The sequence below is a fragment of the Gossypium hirsutum genome, chromosome D08, assembly GCF_007990345.1.
Source record: "Gossypium hirsutum isolate 1008001.06 chromosome D08, Gossypium_hirsutum_v2.1, whole genome shotgun sequence".
Lineage (NCBI taxonomy): Eukaryota > Viridiplantae > Streptophyta > Magnoliopsida > Malvales > Malvaceae > Gossypium > Gossypium hirsutum.
The window spans coordinates 192894-212251 of record NC_053444.1 but is presented as its reverse complement, the minus strand read 5'-3'; the positions used below and the strand labels follow the sequence as shown (position 1 = coordinate 212251).

The 19358-nt window shown below is 30.9% G+C and overlaps 1 protein-coding gene, 1 non-coding gene and 1 pseudogene across 9 annotated transcripts; 2 read left to right on the top strand and 1 right to left on the bottom strand.

Moving 5' to 3' along the window:
* Positions 1-1045: 1045 nt before the first annotated feature.
* On the bottom strand, positions 1046-6061 carry LOC107932511 (probable NOT transcription complex subunit VIP2). 8 transcript variants are annotated; one of them, XM_016864535.2, is made up of 16 exons: positions 5883-6044; positions 5554-5685; positions 5060-5168; positions 4805-4983; positions 4564-4612; positions 4231-4449; positions 3989-4141; positions 3653-3865; positions 3444-3539; positions 3088-3176; positions 2709-2894; positions 1916-2338; positions 1782-1834; positions 1645-1686; positions 1415-1559; positions 1046-1308 (listed from the first exon to the last, which is right to left on the bottom strand). In XM_016864535.2, the coding sequence occupies exons 2-16, from the start codon at positions 5569-5571 to the stop codon at positions 1249-1251; spliced, it is 2034 nt and encodes a 677-aa protein (XP_016720024.1). In that variant the 5' UTR covers positions 5572-5685; positions 5883-6044; the 3' UTR covers positions 1046-1248. The 8 variants fall into 8 exon arrangements, with proteins under 8 accessions (XP_016720024.1, XP_016720026.1, XP_016720022.1 ...); XM_016864537.2 differs by having other exon boundaries at positions 5099-5168; XM_016864533.2 differs by having other exon boundaries at positions 4231-4612; positions 5883-6061.
* On the top strand, positions 5060-5140 carry LOC121220667 (small nucleolar RNA snoR35). The gene has a single exon (XR_005917886.1). It is a non-coding gene; the product is annotated as a small nucleolar RNA snoR35 (small nucleolar RNA).
* A 10339-nt stretch (positions 6062-16400) lies between the features above and the next one.
* Positions 16401-19358, top strand: part of LOC121220049 (receptor-like protein kinase HERK 1) — a 4497-nt pseudogene continuing 1539 nt past the window's right edge.

Below are 19358 nucleotides of genomic sequence, written 5' to 3'. Positions count from 1 at the left end.
TTCTCCAACTGAAGCCACCGTGGAGTTCATTCCGGCACCGGCACCGGTACCACAGGTTATAGTGCAGCAGACAGTGGAGGTACATCAAGTTGTAAGAAATGATTGAGTTGAGATACCTTTATCAAAATCACTAAAATGATCCAAGGATTTTATTGAGACAAGCCTGAACCTTATTTCCTGTTCCTGTGATTGTAATAACTGTGATACAAACAAATATTCCAATATAAATTTAAAAAAATCAATTTTCAATTGATTTTTAACCGATTTTATTACATGCTGTTTATTTTCAATTCAATTATTACTTATATGAATTCAATTCATATTATTTTCATTTCACAAATTAAAATATTATAATTATCCAAACCCAACCAACTTCTATTTTTACCAACTTCAATTTTTAATTATATAAAATTAATAATTTATATTTAAGCAAACTACACTAAGTTCACTAAACAATTATTAAGTTTACATTTTAATCACTCAACCTTAAAATGTTACAAAATAATTATTGAACTATTGCAAAGTTTTTATTTAAATCATTGCACAATTAAGTTTCTTTTTTTTTTTTTTTTAAAAAAGTTTAACTAACGGGCTTGGAGCTATAATTGATACAATGGTTCAGTACCCATCAACAAGTAAAACATACCTTAAATTCAAAGTTAATTTGATGGCCAATATTGAAGATCGAAAAACAAAATCATTTGAATTTTAATTCACAAATTCGTTGTTTCAATAAATAAAAAAAACTAAACTGTAAAAAAGAAAAGAAAAAGAAAACTTTCGATTGATGCAAACGATGCAACCAAAGGTCATACAACAACGATTTTAACAACCTAGTAACTTGAATGAAAATTTTTGAATAGTTCAACAACCGTTTTGTAACTTTTTAAAGTTGAGTAATCAAAACATAAACTTACTAATACCTTAGTGACCTAATAGCTTAGCGACATGAGATGTAGTTTATTAAAAAAAAATACCTAATGAACCAAATCCACCCAAACTGATAAATCGACCCAATTCAGTTCAGTTTTTAAGAACCAAAATATGACACAGTAACTTCACTTTTTCTTTTCAAAACCGAACTTCACCCTTAAGAACAACAGCCTTGACAGTTCAATTCCAGGTTTACTAGGAAACAGACTATGACAACATATTGGAAATGCCTTAAGATTAGATGGGAAAAGAGGCTATAAATATTGGCTACTCATAGCTTTACAATGTACACCAAAAAACAGAAGAAATAACTTGTTAATGTTGGGGTAAAGCCGGTCTTTTTTCCAACATCTCGTAATGAACGACAAAATTGTCCTGCACTCGAAATAGATAGGCAGCTTTCAGTAACTACAACTAGAGTAGTGAGCGACGTAAAATGTACACATATATAAATGCAGTGGGAATATAATAGTGTTCCAACCTTACGGATTGTTTCAAATGACTTCGGATCAAAACAGTGATAAGAACCTCTCTCATATGTGTTTGTCTTAACCAGTGGCTCCACATTGGGGACTCTTATGAACCATGATCGATGCTCCTTGTGGTAAAACCAGCCTCTATTATAACTGCCAATAAGAGATGTAAAAAGAAAAGTTGGGAAAGAAAAAAGAGTGTATAAAGCTTGCAGAGTTCATTTAGTAGAGATCATACAGTTCATTTGCGGCATATAGTTGAGCTTCATCTTTTGGCATGCTGCACGGAAAACAGAGAAATAAATATGGCTAAGAATAAGATCTTTACAATATTCGAGGAAAAAAAAAGAACAATAGTCAATAAAGAAATCACACCTGTAAAATATATAGAACAATGCATCCACAGAAAATTTCGAAAAATACCCTTGCTGCATGCACCAAAAGGAAATCAGAACTATAGTAGAAAATTCACTAATTCTGGCAGTTAAGATAAGCGAAAGCCAGCTCACATGTAATGCAGGTGGTTGCTTAGCGTAATAACATTGTGGCACGGTGAACTCTGGGTCACCCTTAGCTGGTTCATCAGACCACGGAGAACGAAAAGTCTTGTGAAGATTTTCTGATGAATTTAAATTTAAACCAAGTGTTGTCAGATCGATTCCGAGTGCAAGGGAAGTCAAATCAGGATCGGTCATCTTTATCACACTTTGCAAACCAAGTAAACCAAATGGGTCTGGATTAGACTGTGTGGCTTGCATTGATTTCATGCCTGGTTCCCTAAATGATTGATTGACAGCTGATATCTGTTGAAGACGAAATTGGGAAGGGTTCTGATGTTGCTGATATTGCTGAATGAGCTGGTCATAACCCATGCCAGAAACCGTATTTGAGGAATTTAAAGGTCTTAGTCCAACTCCAGGTGGTCCGTTGGTCTAAACCAAAGATGAAAGAGGATGTTAGAAGTAATTATATTTAACCTCTATCAAATAAGAAAAAATAATAATGCACAAATCAAACGCAGGCATAAATGGCGTCCAACAAAAGGAAGTCAAACCAAATTCATCATCTTTCAATGGAACCTATTTTTCAGCAGGCTGTTATATGAGAAAAAGGGCCCAATTTCACATTCTTTCGGTTTGATCAACAATGAACCTCAATTCATCTAAGCTACTAAAACACTCCTCAATTTGAGGTTTCAAATCAGTTGAGAATCTGTTTCCTCCTACCACTTAATAAGTAATTACTCCCTAATTTGTAATTATTAGGTTGCAGGAAACCATCTACATCACCAGACTGTCACACCTGTGAGTGGTAGCTTGAATGAGATGACGGGAATATATCTGAGCCATGTAAATGGAGAAGATCTTGGTTGTTTCCAGGTGAAAAGGAGACCCCGCTACCACTGGCTGATGGAGCATGTAGCTGTTGCTGCTGTGGGCGATGAGATGAATAAGATCCACCCAAGTTAAATCCTGCTGATCTCCCCATCTGTGCGAATTGCATGCACATATTAGAGAAAACATATCAGAGTACATACATCATGAAGATAAAATATACTTATTTTTTACAAAATGAAGGAAAGGAAATACATAAGCCATAATATGCCAGCATGCCATTATTAAAAATAAATATACAAAAAGGCAAATAAACCATAATTTTTCAATTTTGTAAATAGACTCACAGAGAAGTGCTGAGACTGCATCATAGACATGGTATTGTCATGTAGTTGCTCTTTCTGGTGCAAATCCATTGCATAATCAGCATTACCACCTGTACAATATTATATAATAACGGCTTAGAACATAATGGTTTTAAAAACAATAATTGCATTGTATAAATAAAAAGTAAGTCATTAAATGTGATAATAATACTGCCATAAAAAACCAGTAAACAGCTAATATACTAAAATGACCACAAAATCAAGTACTGATATAACTTCAAGCTGGATTCCCATGTATATAAAAAGTGAGAAAATTTTCTGTCTACCAGAAAATAAACTGCATTAAATCATAACAAGGTTAAAAACTATCTGAGAACCTTTAAATCCTGGTAATGCAGGGAAATCTTCATTTTGAATGCTGAACTCTTGGTTTTGTTGAACAATGGGACTAAGACCTTGTTTTCGTAATGAACCTGAAATATTTTAATTTAACTTAGAATGTTAGAACTTCAGTACAAGGGGGGAAAAAGGGGAGGAGGGGGGGGGGGGCAAGTGAAAGTATCAGAAAGTGTTCTTCTTTAGTTACCCAATTGTCCTTGAGGCCCACCAGCAGAATTAGGACGACTTGTCAACTGAGGGAAATCATTGTTTATGTCAAAAGGGGAATTGTCATTTGAGTTCACATCATTCAACATGCCCATAGAACTAAGATTGTTCACAGCTTGAACATGACTCTGGGAAAGTGGACCCCCAGCAGTTGGATAAGAATTGCCTAACATTGAAAGTACCTGAGGAGATCCTGAATGCAGAAAGTGTCATTCAAATAAAGATGTGCAACTAAGCCAGTAAATCCACTAGGCACAAATTCCACAATACAAAAGTAATAATCAAATCATATAAAATTGAAACATATATCTAGAACCTGTTAATAATAAGAACCAGATTACTAGCGTGCACCGAGAAGCTATGAAGAGCAATGCAAGAAAAGGAGCCAAGCCAGAACACTCATCAAAAGAAAACAGCAACGAGGGATGGTAAATTAACCAAAATTTTTGGCCATTGTACTGATTTATGCCTATGGAAATCATAGCCAGCAGCAGAAGTAAACAGTGGTCTTTTGTTGCCAACAGCAAAATATAGAGGTCATTGTTCACAGTAATGTACCTTGAGGAAGCACACCACTCATCAACCGATTCTGTCCCTGCACAGTTAAACTTGCGGATCCACTATTGCCACTTAAATTCAGACGAGATGCTAGACCAGGCACAGATAACCCTCCACCAGAGCTTAATGTCCTCCCGATGTTGCCCCCACCAACCATGTTTCCCATAGAACTTGTTATCCTAGGACCTGCATTTCCCAGAATTGGGGATACTCCCAATCCTGGAACAGCATTGCGGTTACCGATTCCTGCAGAGGTTGGGAGAATACCAGGTATAGAGCCACCAACTCCATTTGTGTTACTACTAAATCCAGGGTTTCCTACAATACTAATACCTCCTCTATTGGTTACTCCTGAATGACCATGGGAGCTGCCGTGAGATAACTGCAAAATGGTATTTATAAGAAAACAAAGTACATGGTACAAGAATGCAAGAGTTTATTTCCTTCCTATTATTTTTCATTTTTATGGGGGTTTGTCCTAATGACATGCATGAAGGGAGGAGATAGTCTGTAGAATTTCTTTTGCTGTAATAACAGAAGTCAAACTACAGTACAGTGGGAATATTAGAACTACCTGAGAAAGTGCAACTGGGAGATTATTTGATGCAAATCTTCCACCAGAAAGGCTCCCAGTAGGTTGTTGAACACCACCAGTTGGAACATTACTTAACGTTGAGTTTCTTGATGCAAGCGTGCCAGGCAGGTTGGGAACATTAAAGCTACCATGAATATTATGCAGTCCCTGAATAGAGCCTGCAAAAAACAAACAACAAAATTGCATGAATTCAAAAGAACATAGGTGAATGGAAATCCAGTAAAATTTACCCACCAGTGTGATGGAAAACAGGGGAGGCAGCACCAGACTGACCAGAGAAAGATGTTGCAAAAGAACGTCCGCTACTGTCTGGAAGATTAGATGCCGACCCGTTGATAGAAGACTGTAACAGGATGCACAATATAGTTTCCAGTTAGAAGATAGACACGTGATTCAAAAACACAGACAACAATTAACCAGGAAAAGAATGCAAAAACACGAACCAAAGTTTCAAACCAATTTATGGAACACCAATGACAAACAACCAACCAACATATTTTTTACCCTGAGTTACTAAAAACCAGCATTCCACAACATGTTATCACAAGCACATACACAAACACAAACCAAAGAAACAAATATCTAGTTATCTTCAGCTAAAGACCTAAGTTCATCTGCAGAAGCCACACACTTCATTTAGATAAAGGATAAATAACAAGTCCAAAAACAAGAATAATGTTCTAAAAGATTGCAACTTCTAATAAATTGTTCAGTTAAAGTAACAATACATTAAGTAATCCCGACATTGCACGAGTGTCAATAGGTAATGCAAAAAATCATTCCTCGGGAAGCAGCCTATCAGTGTCTTGAGTGTAAGTAAACAAAATCCTGATCTGCGAAGCTACTACAGTGATTATATCCTGAAAGGACAAACGCAATTGTGAGAAAACTAATCCCGAAATGACATAAATGAGGTGTTATTAGCAATACACACCCTAAAATACTTTGACATATGTAGAACAACAATTCAGATAAAATTTGAAAGAGATGAACTCAGTGCGATTCAAGATCAAATTCAAAGGAATCCAGATCGATTCAGAAGAGAGAGCGACAGTACCTGAAGCTAGATCAACGAATGAGAGTGATCTTTGATTTTTTTTTTCTCTACCTTTTTTTCAACTTTTGTATGGGATTTCTTAAGAGCTGAACCAAAGAACGAGCTTTCGCGTTTCTGTTTGGGTCCAATTTCCCTGTTTATTTTTGCCTTTTTTTTTTTGCCCTAAATCTAATGTGCTAAATAAAAACTAAAGGTAAACTAACTGGTAGTCACTCAACTATTAGTGATTTTTTTTTAGGTTATCCAACTATGAAAAATTATAAAATAATCTTTCAACTACGAGTAAATTTCTTTTTTGGTCACCTAATTATGAAAAGTTAAAAAATATCAACCAACTATTCAATTTTGTCTTTTTAGTCTCCAACGGGCTACGGTGGCAGTTTTTAAAATTGACATAATAGTAACTTTAACTCTCAATATTTATAAATTATGTCAATTTAGTCTTAATTCTAAAAAATCTAACCTTCAACATTTACATATTGTGTAATTTGATTTTTTTTTTCAGTTCTCTCATTCTTTTTAATTTAACCCTCAATGTCAAAAAAAAAGTAAACTATAAAAAAATTCAAATTACACAATGTGTAAATGTTGAGGGTCAAAATTTTTTAGAATCAAAATTAAATTGACATAATTTATAAATATGAAGAGTTAAAGTTGTTATTATGTTAATTTTAAAAGCCGCCACTGTTAGCCCGTTGGTGACCAAAAAGTACAAAATTGAGTAATTGGATAACCATTTTATAAGGTTTTGTAGTTGCGTGACAAAAAAAATATACTAATAATCGGGTAATTACTAGTGTAATTTACCCAAAATTAAAATAATATAAAATTGCAGAGAAGGGATAAATTACATGAATAACTATCCAATTTATGCGATATTTTTTGGATAGCTAAATTATAAAATTTAGATTTCTTAATTTATATTTATATAGCATGATAGTATTTATAATAATATTAAGTATAACATATTTATATAAATTTTAATATATAAATAAAAGGTATATAAATTATATGATGTCATTAGTGGATCAAAAGTTTAATACAATCAATCAAGTTTGAAGAGACAGCCAAATTTAATGATGATAATAATAACTTGCAAGTTTTTCGTTCTTTATAATTATCCAAATAATATAGAAATTTTTTTTAAGGATGATAAAATTAAATAGTAATTTTTATAATAGCAAAACATAATTTTATTATTTTAATAGTTTATATATTTATAATTTTTAAATGATTAAATTAAATTTTTATTATTTTTAGGAGGATCAAAATATAATTTTATCTTTACTAATTTAAAATTTTTAAAACTTTAAAAGACCTACATAAAAAATTTTCATTTTAAGAGTGGCCAAATCCTGCGAGCCCCTCTAATTACGCCCTGTCAATCTGCTTAATATTATAGGTTCTTATTTTTTCGTAAGAAATGACTTAATAATCTATTTTCTTTCAACTTCTTAAATCATCTTGAGTTGAATTTCAATCATTATTGTTAGGGTGTGTTTGATAATTTGAAATTTTAAGTTTTAAGTAATGAATTTTTACTATTAAAGTTTATAAATGCTGAGTTTATATTAAAAAGTGTTTGGTAAATTAATAAATATAGATTTTTAAAAGATTTAATTTTAATTTTATTAATATAATATTTGATATTATTTTGGATGAAAACTAAGCATGTTACTTTGAATATTTTTTTTATAAAAAATAATTTATTTCAATTTTTTAATAAAATAAAATTAATTTAATATTTTCTACACTAAATGATAATGGATTTATAAATGGGTAAACTACCCTCAATGTCACTAAATTATTAGTAATTTTACATTTTTGTCACCCAACTTCAAAAAGTTACAAATTGGTCACTGAAAAGTTTTCATTTAAGTCACTAGGCTATTAAAACCATTGTTATATGGCTTTCTCTATTCACTCCGCCTACACCAATCGAAAGCTCTTATTCCCCTTCTGTTCTACAGTTCAATTTTATTTTTATGAAAGAACTTTGAATGTTACGAATCTACAAATCAAAATCCAAATAGTTTTTTTTCTAATCTCTGACACTGACCATCAGATGACTTAGATCTAAAGTATATTCTTATACTCTTTGAGGGGTACTGATCCATCATACCAATCATCAAATCATCACTTGAAACTCGCCAGCCGAACTTCTAAAAGGAAAAACTTAATAACCTTGTGACTTAAATGAATGCTTTTGAATAGTTCAATGATTATTTTGTAACTTTTTTAAATTGAGTGACCAAAACGTAAACTTACTAATAGTTTAGAGACCTTTGGTGTAGTTTACCCTTTGTGAATTTATAATGTCCTTATTTTTGGTTCCTAGATCTATATATTACACTAGTATAGTTCCCTACCACACTTCGCATTGGGTTGATTAGCTATTTTTTTATTAAACTATAGAGTAAAAATTAAAGTTTATAATATACTCAAAGTTCTTGTACTCTTCATATATTTGAAATTTAGTCTCCATACTTTTATTTTCAGGAATTTAATCTCTATTTTTCAAATTTTAAAATTTAGGTTCATTTGTTAACACTGTTAAAATTCTTTTGTTAAATTTCCTGGTGTGACATTTTTAAATTAAAAAAATACTCCATTCATATCCATGTAACAAAAAACGATATTATAATAAACTTGAATTTAATATAGAATTTTAACAGTGTTAACAATTCTTAAAAATTCATCTCAATATATCAAAATAAAATATGTAGACTAACTAATAATACTAAAAGTTGAGGCACCAAATTATTCAAAATTAAAGTATAAAAATTAAATGTCAAATTTGAGCGAAATATAGGGATCAAAATTAAAATTTAACTATTCTTATATAATCTTAAAAGGTAGATGGATTAAAACTGAAAACTGAAATTTAATCATTATTTTTCTAATGTAAAATATGAAATGGACAGGTGTCTTTAAAGGCCTTCGTAGTATAAATTTAACCATTATTTTTGTTTCATATTTAGAATTGTCTCGCAATCGAATAAATTATATTTTATAAGTAATGCCAACCAGATACTTTTTTATATAATTAATGTCTGAAATTTGATTGATTATGTCAATTCCATTAATTAAAGTATTTTCGTGTGAGGAAAAGTTACCTCCGTTAAAACTTTGGATCGATGGGTGCCTCAAAGTATTTAAAAGTTAAAACTTGTAAGTTGATCAGATGGATTCTACCTGATGATGAATGGCATAAAGTGAATACTGATGGTGCAGTCTGTAAGGTGTCCCGAAATTCTACTACAGGTGGTCTGATCCGCAATCAGTATGGGATGTGAATTACTGATTTTTCAAGAAATATTGGTCGTTGCTCAGTTATTGATGCTAAACTTTGGGGAGCTTTGGAAGGTCTCCAACTTGCATGGAATCTTGGACTAAAACGAATAATTCTCAAGTTGGATGGTACTAAAGCTATTCAAACGATTCAAGAAAATATAGTTGATCAACATTACTCAGCTGTGACACGTGCTATTAAGAATATGTTACAATTTCTATGAATGGTTAAAGTTAATTGTACATTTAAAGAAGGTAACAAAGTAACTGATGGGTTAGCATTAATGGTGTTCTCAAGACCGGTGGATATGTACTTCTTCATGTAACTGTTGGATGATATTCTACTATTATGACATAATGATTATTCCGAAGTGACTTGACCTTGAATAGTTTAAATTATGTTTAATCATCTCTCTATTAAAAAAAGAGCAAATTAACATTAGGAAGATAAAATAATTATAAAAAATCAACCTCATATAAAATAAAATAAAATAAATTATAATTTTTAAACTAAAAGTAAAAAATATGACATTATAACTAAAACAATATTTAAGTATCATACTATTTTTATAGTTATCATTAAATCAATGCCTCGTAGGCTATTTTATAATTATTACTAACTTAAAAAAATATAATAATTAATTAATATTTTTCAAATATAAATCTACTAAATAATGCTCATTATTATTTTTTTTAAAAATATACTTTATTTAATCCATGTATATGGATTTTCTAGTTGATTTTTTTTACTATTATGCCAATATTGGTGGGTCATAATATATTAAGCTACATGATTTGATAAGTGATACATACATGTATACGACAATTAAATTTTAATCTCTGACTAACTAGTGGACCAACAGTAAAATGTCTTGAAAGGTACGGATGATAAATATTACTCGTAAATTTGTATATAAAAATAAAATTATAAGGTATAATCATTAACTCGAGTTTAAATAAAAAATGATTTTTTAAGAGAGATAATCATGAATTTTCAAAATTTGTTTTTTGTTTTTTTAAGTAGTAGAACAATATAAATGATTCTTTAATTTTAAAACAATATAAGTTATGATTTATTTTTATCATCTCACTCTCCTACATTGACAATAATATTAATATCAATTAAGTTAATACTCAATCAACAATAAGCCATAAATTTTACTAACCCTTAATTACATAAAAATAACTTTTACAAGAATTGCACTAAAATCATGACTTACATGGGTTAAAACATTGGAATGATGTATGATTAGAATATTAAATATTACCTATTAAATGTTTAAATTATAGAAAGAAAATTACACTTAAAGTAACTAAAGATTTAGTAAGCTTAAGTTTTGGTTACTCAACTTTAAAAAGTTACAAAATGATCATTGAACTATTCAAAAGTTTTCATTCAAGTCAATAAACTATTCGAAAGATTTTATTTAAGTCATCGTGCTATTAAGGTTTTTTTAAGTCCAGCCAGCAAGTTCTAACCGATGATTCGACGATCAGTATGGCGAATCAATACCAATCGACAAGTAGAAGAACATACCTTAGATCTAAGTTGATTTGATGATCAATTTTGAAGATAAGAGAAGAAAATTGTTTGGATTTTAATTCGTAGATTCATGACGTTCAAAGTTGTTTCATAAAAAAAAACTAAACTATAGAAGGAAAAAAATAAAAGAGAACTTTTGATTGATATAGGTGGCACGAGTAGAAAAGACCATACGACAATTATTTTAATAATTTGATAACTCAACTTACTAGTAGTTTAATAACTTATTTTACTATAATTATCTTCACTTACAAGAGCTAAAATATTGGAATGATGTATGCTTAGAATATTAAATATTATCTATTAAATAATAGAAAGATAATACAAGTCACCGTCATGGTTGATTATTGAATGGGATTTTGCGATCAAATCATGTTCTTCTATCGTTGTCTAGAGTGCGTTCCATGCACGCCTTGTTTGTAACTAGATCCTTCCCTAATGCCTATTAACCACTTATAATAATAATAATAATAATAATAATAATAAATAGTATATATCACTCATAAATTATACATAAATTTTAATTTAATCGATAATTTGAGACATAAATTTTAGTTTCGTATAATTATATATATTAAACTTTAATTTTGATTTAATTGTATTTATTTAAAATATATATTTTTATATTAGATAAGTATAGTTATTTGTGTAAGTAATATGTAAACACAAAATAATGTTAGTAGTTTACGAAAAATGAATTAAATTAAAATGTCATGGGTAAAATTACATAATATTAAAGTTCATGTTTAACATGCCAGTTGAGTTATAGCTCGATTGGCATGGACATTGTTGCTAATATAGGAGGACGTGAGTTGGAGTGCGTTGAAGCGCATTATACTCCTATTTATGGGTTGGGGAGGGGCTATATATAGTTTTAGACATTGTGTAAAAAAAGAGCAGATATGATCAGAACTCATAATGAGAACCATACAATTTAGAAACTCTCTTACAAGAGTAGACATAAATTTATAAAACAAAAAATTATTAAACAATGGAAAAACAAACAAAAAAACATATTAAACTTAAGACAACACGGGTCCAAATCGACTCGTGAAATCATTTATTATTCTGAAATACTCTCAAATCAGAAACATATTAAGAAGCTGTCGGTGGAGTTTTGGCAAATGACTGACGCCATCATTTGTCCATCATAACTTGTGAAGACAATAAAGATACTCATAAAATAGATCAACAAACTGAAAAGAAAAGACATGTAGAGCGAATAAGAAGAAGAAAGAAAGAAAGAAAGAATTGGTGAGAGGGAAGAAAAAGGCGACCAACCTAGAGGTTGACACCGCCGCTGGGCAAAACAAAAAATATTTTTATTTTTAGCTTTTATATAATTAAAAAAAATTCAGGTGAGAGAGTAACGTGTCAGCACATCTTAAAAGAGTTCAAGTTCAAGGACTAATTTGGTAAAAGTTGCAAAATTCTGAGACTACTGTGGAGAGAAAAACTTAGGGATCAAATTGAAAAAATATATCAAATTTAGGAACCAAATAATAAAAACTTTAATGGTGTAAAACTGTAAATATTCTCTCCTGTCTTCACTCTTCACGTACTTATTTCTTTTTCATTTTAATTCCTTTTTTTATCCTTCATTCCCTTGTTTATTGTATTGAATGCGAAGGCTGCCTTGATACACGTATTCGTCGGAGACTATAAACTAAAATCACGACGAAATATTTCAAAAACAAATCCAAAATAAAATTGCAGAACAATTAGTCTTATTTATTTATTTGGGTTGGAATATAAAACAATAGATTGATGAAGACTGAAGAGACAGTTTCACAACGCGGAATTAAGAGTTAGTGGAATTTTATTATTATGTTTTTTCCTTTTTATATCTAAACAAACCAACGTGGAATTCAATAAATTTGACCCCAAAAATGGAAAAAATAAAGTGGAATTCAATAACATAAAGATTTCGCAACTATTTAATGAGATTGATGGAATAAATTGGATATAATTAATTCATATATATATTTAAAGCTTAAGTTGACATTTTGTGTCATATAATTGGAAAAAATGCTTTCTTCATTTAATTTGAGTATAAAATAAATATATAACAATCACTAAATTTCGATTTTCATCGCTCAAGTTTGAGATATACTATATATTTTAAATTTTATAATATTTATATATTTTAGTCAACTAAAAATACCGACATTAATTTTTAGAAATGGTTAATACCATTAAACTTTGTCTGCATATCTATTATAATGTCAATTTTTGTTATATCATTATTAAGTAAGTATTTTTTAAATTTCGAAATGTCGTGTCAATGAATATAGCAAAAAAAATTTATGTTATTAACAATTGAACCTAGATTTTTAAATCTGAAAAAAATAAAGAGGCTAAATTCGTGAAAATACAAGTATGAGGGCTAAATTAAAATGTATGAAGAGTATAGTTATATGTAGCATATTTTAACTTTATTATTTGATCCAAAAAATAATTAATTCAATGCGAAGCATGGGTTGGGAGCCATTCTGATAGAGCTAAGTAAGAAAAAACAAAAATCGGCCAAAATGAGGTGTTTGGACGATTTACTGAATGAAGTACATGAACATTATTCTTTAATTTCAATTTTTATGGTGTAAATATTTACATTAAAATAGTGAAATAATTAAAATTTATATATAAAAATAAAATGATTGATTATTTTTATTACTAAAATTTATTACTATTTAGAATGGTTATGAAAAACATAAAATTTATAAATAATAAAAATTAAATTTTCCAAATCAAACCAAACCGATAATCCCCTAAAATAATAATAAGATAGGGAGTAGTTGCAACTTGCGACTTATTTATAGTTGTAGATTTTTCTCTTTATTTTCTTTTTTGTTGCCACAACTATTTGTTACAGCTGTAGCCTTTGTTCTCCACTTTCACAAAATTGTCAACTACATATAAAATTCCTTTTCACATTCAATTATCCTTTTTCTCCCTTCTTTGTTATATTAATATTTTATTTATTAGAATTACATGATTTAAAATATAAATAATTTATTAATATTAATATATACTAAATTAAAAAAAACCATAAGTGACAGAAAATTAAAAAAAAAATCACTTTACTTAATTAAAACCTCTATTTACTACCAACATTAAAACATAACAAAAACCCATCAAAATTCCAAATTTAATCGCCCTAAATGTATTCAATATTTTTATTATTCCACTTTCTTACAGGAAAAAAATTAATTGCACTAATACTAAACAACTAAATTATGTTCAGATTTAGATTACTCTTAATTAAAATATATATCATAGCGAGTCTTCATATATAGTCTTATTCATATTAAAACATGTGCTGCTAGACTAGAATAGGAATTGAATTTTCGATTATAATCAATTTCGAAAAATGAAATATTTTTAGACTGAATTTGAGTATTTTAGATGGTTTGATTACGTCGCTAGTAATAGGTTTAATAAAGTTGTGATTCATACTGATAATTAGAAGTAGTTTAAGTTTATAGGATAATTTATTGGGAGATCCAGGCATTATAATTTTCAGGAGAGTCTTAAAGATAATGAGTACGGAAGGGCGTTGGTTGATTCAACCAGAGAAGACAATCGTATTGCGGACTGTTGACTAAATTGAGCTCAGAAGTTTTTATTCAAGATAAGCTAGAGGAGTAATGATCAAATGAATTTGATGTAATCTTGTTTATGTTGTTCACCAAAAAAATGAATATCATGAGTTAAAAATATATATCTAAATTTGTTGATATTATTTGTTTGTTTAACATGTTAAATTCAAGTATCCATACAATACATACATACATACCTGTTGTAACTTGATCCGCCTGATTTAAATAAACTTCATTTTTAATGCAATACAAATACTTTAAGGGCTTAATCAAAATATTTTGAAATTCATAGATAACTTAAAACTAAGATAATAATTGTGAATGTTTAACAAAAAATATAGGGTAGCTACATTGTAGTCACAACTATGTCTTTTTCCTTTTTGATCATTCAACTATTCATTTTTTCTTTTTTGGTCACTAGCTGGTTAATAGAAACGGAAACATTCAAAAATCTAATATAGTTGGATGATGGGTGACCAAAAAAAATAAAATTGAATAGTTAATAACCATTTATAATTTTTCATAATGAATAATATAAAATTAAAAAAATATATAATTGAGTGACTACTAACGAATTACTCAAAAATAAATAAAAGCATTTACTGAATTCGCCTCCTAGTAATAAGATTTTTTCCCTACCTGTTCCACCACCTTTGACTCTTATTGCTTCTTTTTTTTTTTAAATATTCATTTTCATTTTCCCATTATTTAAGAACATGAAAAATGATAAAAATATCCAAGGAATATGTCAAGAAAATGAGGTGTCACCTATTTCAAACCAGCTTGGTCTTGTAAATTTCTCAAATTCACATGAAAAACTCTGATAAATTCCCATAAGAGCTCCACAAAAAAATTTCATATTCACTCAATGGGAATCTCCAAAATCCAGGTTTCTCTATCCCCCCCCCTTTTTCTTCATTTAAGCTCAAGGATTTGTGTTCTTTAGTTTACTAGTAACCTGTTACTGTTTCAGTAAACCCTGGATTTCAGCTCTTTACGTTCTGTTGTTATTTCTAGGATTTTGCAAAAAAAAAAAAATGGGTTGTAGAGTATTTGAATTGCTGTTCTGGTTTCTTTAATTTTGTGTTTAGCATGTTTGGTTAGAGGATTTACACCTGCAGATAATTACCCTTATTGATTGTGGATCATTTACTAATACTACTGTGGGTCATCGAGTTTTCATGGCTGATAATTTAGCCTCAAACTCCTTTCAACACCACAAAGTTTATTGGGAACATTTCAAAAGCTTCAATTACTTCCTCTGATGATTCCCCACTTTATCAAACTGCAAGAGTCTTTACCGATGTCTCGAAGTACACGTTTTCGATTAGCCGACAAGGAAGGCATTGGATTCGGCTTTATTCTATCCGTTTGCTTTCGGTAATTATAATTTGAGCTTGGCTAAGTTCGATGTTTCCACCCGAAAACCATGTCTTCTCACCAGTTTCAGTGTTCAAGCCCTCTTGTGAAAGAATTTCGGTTAATGTAACATCGAATAGCCTGCTGTTACGTTTAGTCCTTTAAAGGGTTCGTTGCGTTTAAATGCTATAGAAGTTTCGGTTCCTGATGAACTCATTCAGGATGGTGCCATGTTAAATCATCGATGCATCCAGGCTAGCGGCTTAAGACAGTTTAAGAATATGGAGACCTACGCTCATCGAAATATACCCTGCGAACATGTCCTGACCAACTTGTAGAAAAAAACCTGTGTGAGTGATCGAATTTAGAGCTGTCAATTTGTCGAGGGTGGGGCAAACTCCGGATATTGCTCCGAGTACTGTCTACGTTCCTGTACCGAGATGAATTCTGCAAATGTAACCGGAGGTAACTCAATTGCTTGGGAATTCGATGTGATCCGGGATTCAGTACCTTGTTAGGTTCACTCTGCGATATTGTTAGCGATCCTTAACGAGTTGTACTTTAATTTTTATTGATTCCTGATGGTTGTTCGGGACCTGACTGAACTTATTTGGTCAATGTTTTGGCTGCGCATATTATATGGATATGTTACAGATTGGTTACTAGTAATAAGCTTCATGTAAGTATCGCCCTTCTACTTTACCTGGCCTGAGCCGAATCCATATGATGGCTGAAATTATGAAAATGAACAATTCTGATGCAGCCTTACTGCCGGCAACTATTAAGCTCCGGTTCAAGTCAAAGACGAACATCGGTCTATAGTAGTGCAAGCGCTGGGGTGGCTTCCGGGTTGCTGGTTGGCTGGGTTACTTCATGGTTGTAGAAAAAGAAGACGACAGGCACTTCACGGCAATCAAAGACAGATTCCGTTTTCGATAAGGAGGGACTTCTCAAACTATGGGACAAAACCGAAAGGAACAACTGCCAGTCTCAATTCCAATGCTAGCTATCACATTCCTTTTCTTGCTGTCAAGAAGCCACAAACAACTTCGATGAAAGTTGGTTATTGGAATAGGAGGCCTTCGGAAGGTGTACAAGGGAGAACTGAAATGACGAAAGTCGCCGTAAAAGGGGAAACCCGAGGTCCCAACAAGGACTTATCCAGACTAAATCAATATGCTGTCCCAGTTCCGACACGCCATTTGTTTCCTTGATTGTTATTCGATGAAAAAGAGATATACTGATTATGAATATATGGAAATGAACACTCAAAGTCATCTCTATGCTCAGTTATCCGAGTTTAAGCTGGAACAAAGGCTCGAAATATGCATCGGGGCAGCTCGAGGACTCCACTACCTCCATACAGGCTATGCAAAAGCTGTTATCATCGTAGATGTGAATCCGCGAATATCTTACTAGATGAGAACTTCATGCCAAAGTTGCTGATTTTGGGCTGTCGAAAAACAGGTCCTGAAATCGATCAACCCATGTTAGTACAGCCGTGAAAGGAAGTTTCGGGTACTTGGATCGAATATTTCAGAGGCAACAACTGACGGAAATCGAATGTATATTCATTCGAGTGGTTTTGGTTTGAAGTTCTTGTGCAAGACCGGTAATAGAACCCCCGACGCTCCCGAGGGAAATGTAAATCTAGCTGAATGGGCGATGAAGTATGGCAGAAGAAAGACAGCTGGAGCAAATAATCGATCCTAACCTCAAAGGAAGCATCAGCCTGATTCTCTTCGTAAGTTTGGCGAAACTGCTGAAAAGTGCTTTCTGATTTTGTGTGACCGCCCGTGGGAGATGTCTTGTGGAATCTGTAATTCAGAAGCAGTCGAGAACGCCGACCCTGAAGAAAACAAGTACAACAATGATCGTGAGCTTTCTTCACAAATCAACAAGTCGGTCCACTCGACCCCGTTTCTCCGTGCAGCCGAGGCACAAGTAGATCCGTTTTCAATGAGTAAAGGTTTCACAGCTTGAAATCTGGAAGCAGGTGCTATATGGAGGGAAATCCTATTAAGCTTCTTTGACCGTTTTCTCCGTTCCACCACGGCTTGTCAATTCGATAGTTTCTTAATAACAAGGTGATGGTCTGAATTCCTTAGTTTTTCGTTAAATCTTCCAACAATTGCAATTATGATTTCAATTTAAATTTCTTTCTTTCATGTAGCTTTTTGTTTTGCCTTGTTACTATTAATGTAAATTCGACTTTTTTCGAGTACTAGGTGTATGATCTTACTTCGAGATGATTCTGTTCTGATTTTTATCTTGCTGCATCAGTGTTCCATATGTACAAGAATATATGACCTTCCAAGACCCTTTCATGAACCCGAACCGTTGATACCATTTTTACGTAAATTGCATAAGTAACCGCCAGCCGAATTGCAGTATGAAAATACCTAATGACATTTATTGCTCTTAAATTTGCTCATAAAATTCATACTTTCTCATAAAATTTCTACTGGTTGAAAACAATGGATGAGATTCCATAGAAGAAAATTGTATCAAAAAGCATCAAAGGACATATAGAACAGATAAAAGGAAAATGGGAGTAATACTAAACTTCTTTACAAAGCCATGAGCTTATAATTTTATCAAAGCTTACTTATATAAATAGTTAACCCAAACCCATTTTAGGTCTATAAATATTATTTTTTAAAATTTTTAAAAAATTTATATTATTTTAATTCAATATTTAATAATTTATATTTTTAATATTTACATTATAATATTATGTATTACTATAGATTTAGTTTTTGTGTTATAAATTATATAATATATATAAATAACATAATATATTATAGTGTTATACACATGCAAGATGAGTCGAGTTGAGCTTTAGCCTAAAAGTTCGAGTGCCCAACCCATATTTTAAACGGATTTAATTTTTTGTCTAAACTAATTTTTAAGGCCTAACATTTATCCAAATTCTTCTAAATTTCAAACAAACTTTTGGAATCTAACAATAACCTGACAGATTAGCAAGAAAACCCAAAATGGTTAACTAATTATGATAACAATCCAAGTATTGATTTAGCATCATAAATCATTGATTGTGTGCTCTAATTGTTGGGTGCTAAATACAGAAGTGATTTAAGAAACATACTAAAATTCCATAGTGGATTAATTACCAATAAAAGAACTTGTTTTGTAAGTTACATATTTTGTCCTTTTTTCTACACTAAAAAACTGTGTTTTCATGATTGGTTTTTACAGTACGATTGGGCCTGAAACTTTTTTTTTTTTTTTCTTCCTTTAATGTCATGATGGTCAAGAAAATGGTGCTGATTTGCTTCCCATCCTTTTCAAGAAATTGAAAACACAAAGAAAAAAAAAGTTGGGAATTAAAAGCTAAACTCTAGGTTAGAAATGTCTCTAAAATCTTTGGCCTCACCACCTCCACCACCATGCTGTCACCATCATGCCTATCTTTAATTTCCACAAATTTGGTTTTTTTTTTCTTTTTTCTCTTTAAGAAATTAGATTTTACGTGGTTTTATATACTTTATGTTTTTAATATTATGTGTTTGATACGATATTTTCAAGATTTTTATATTGATTTGATACGATATATTGTTGAATAGGGTAATGAAAAAAAATATGAACAAAGGGTAAATAAGAGTAAACTGTAACCTTTAATATAAATGCATATATTTATATATATATTCTTGTTTTGTTTTT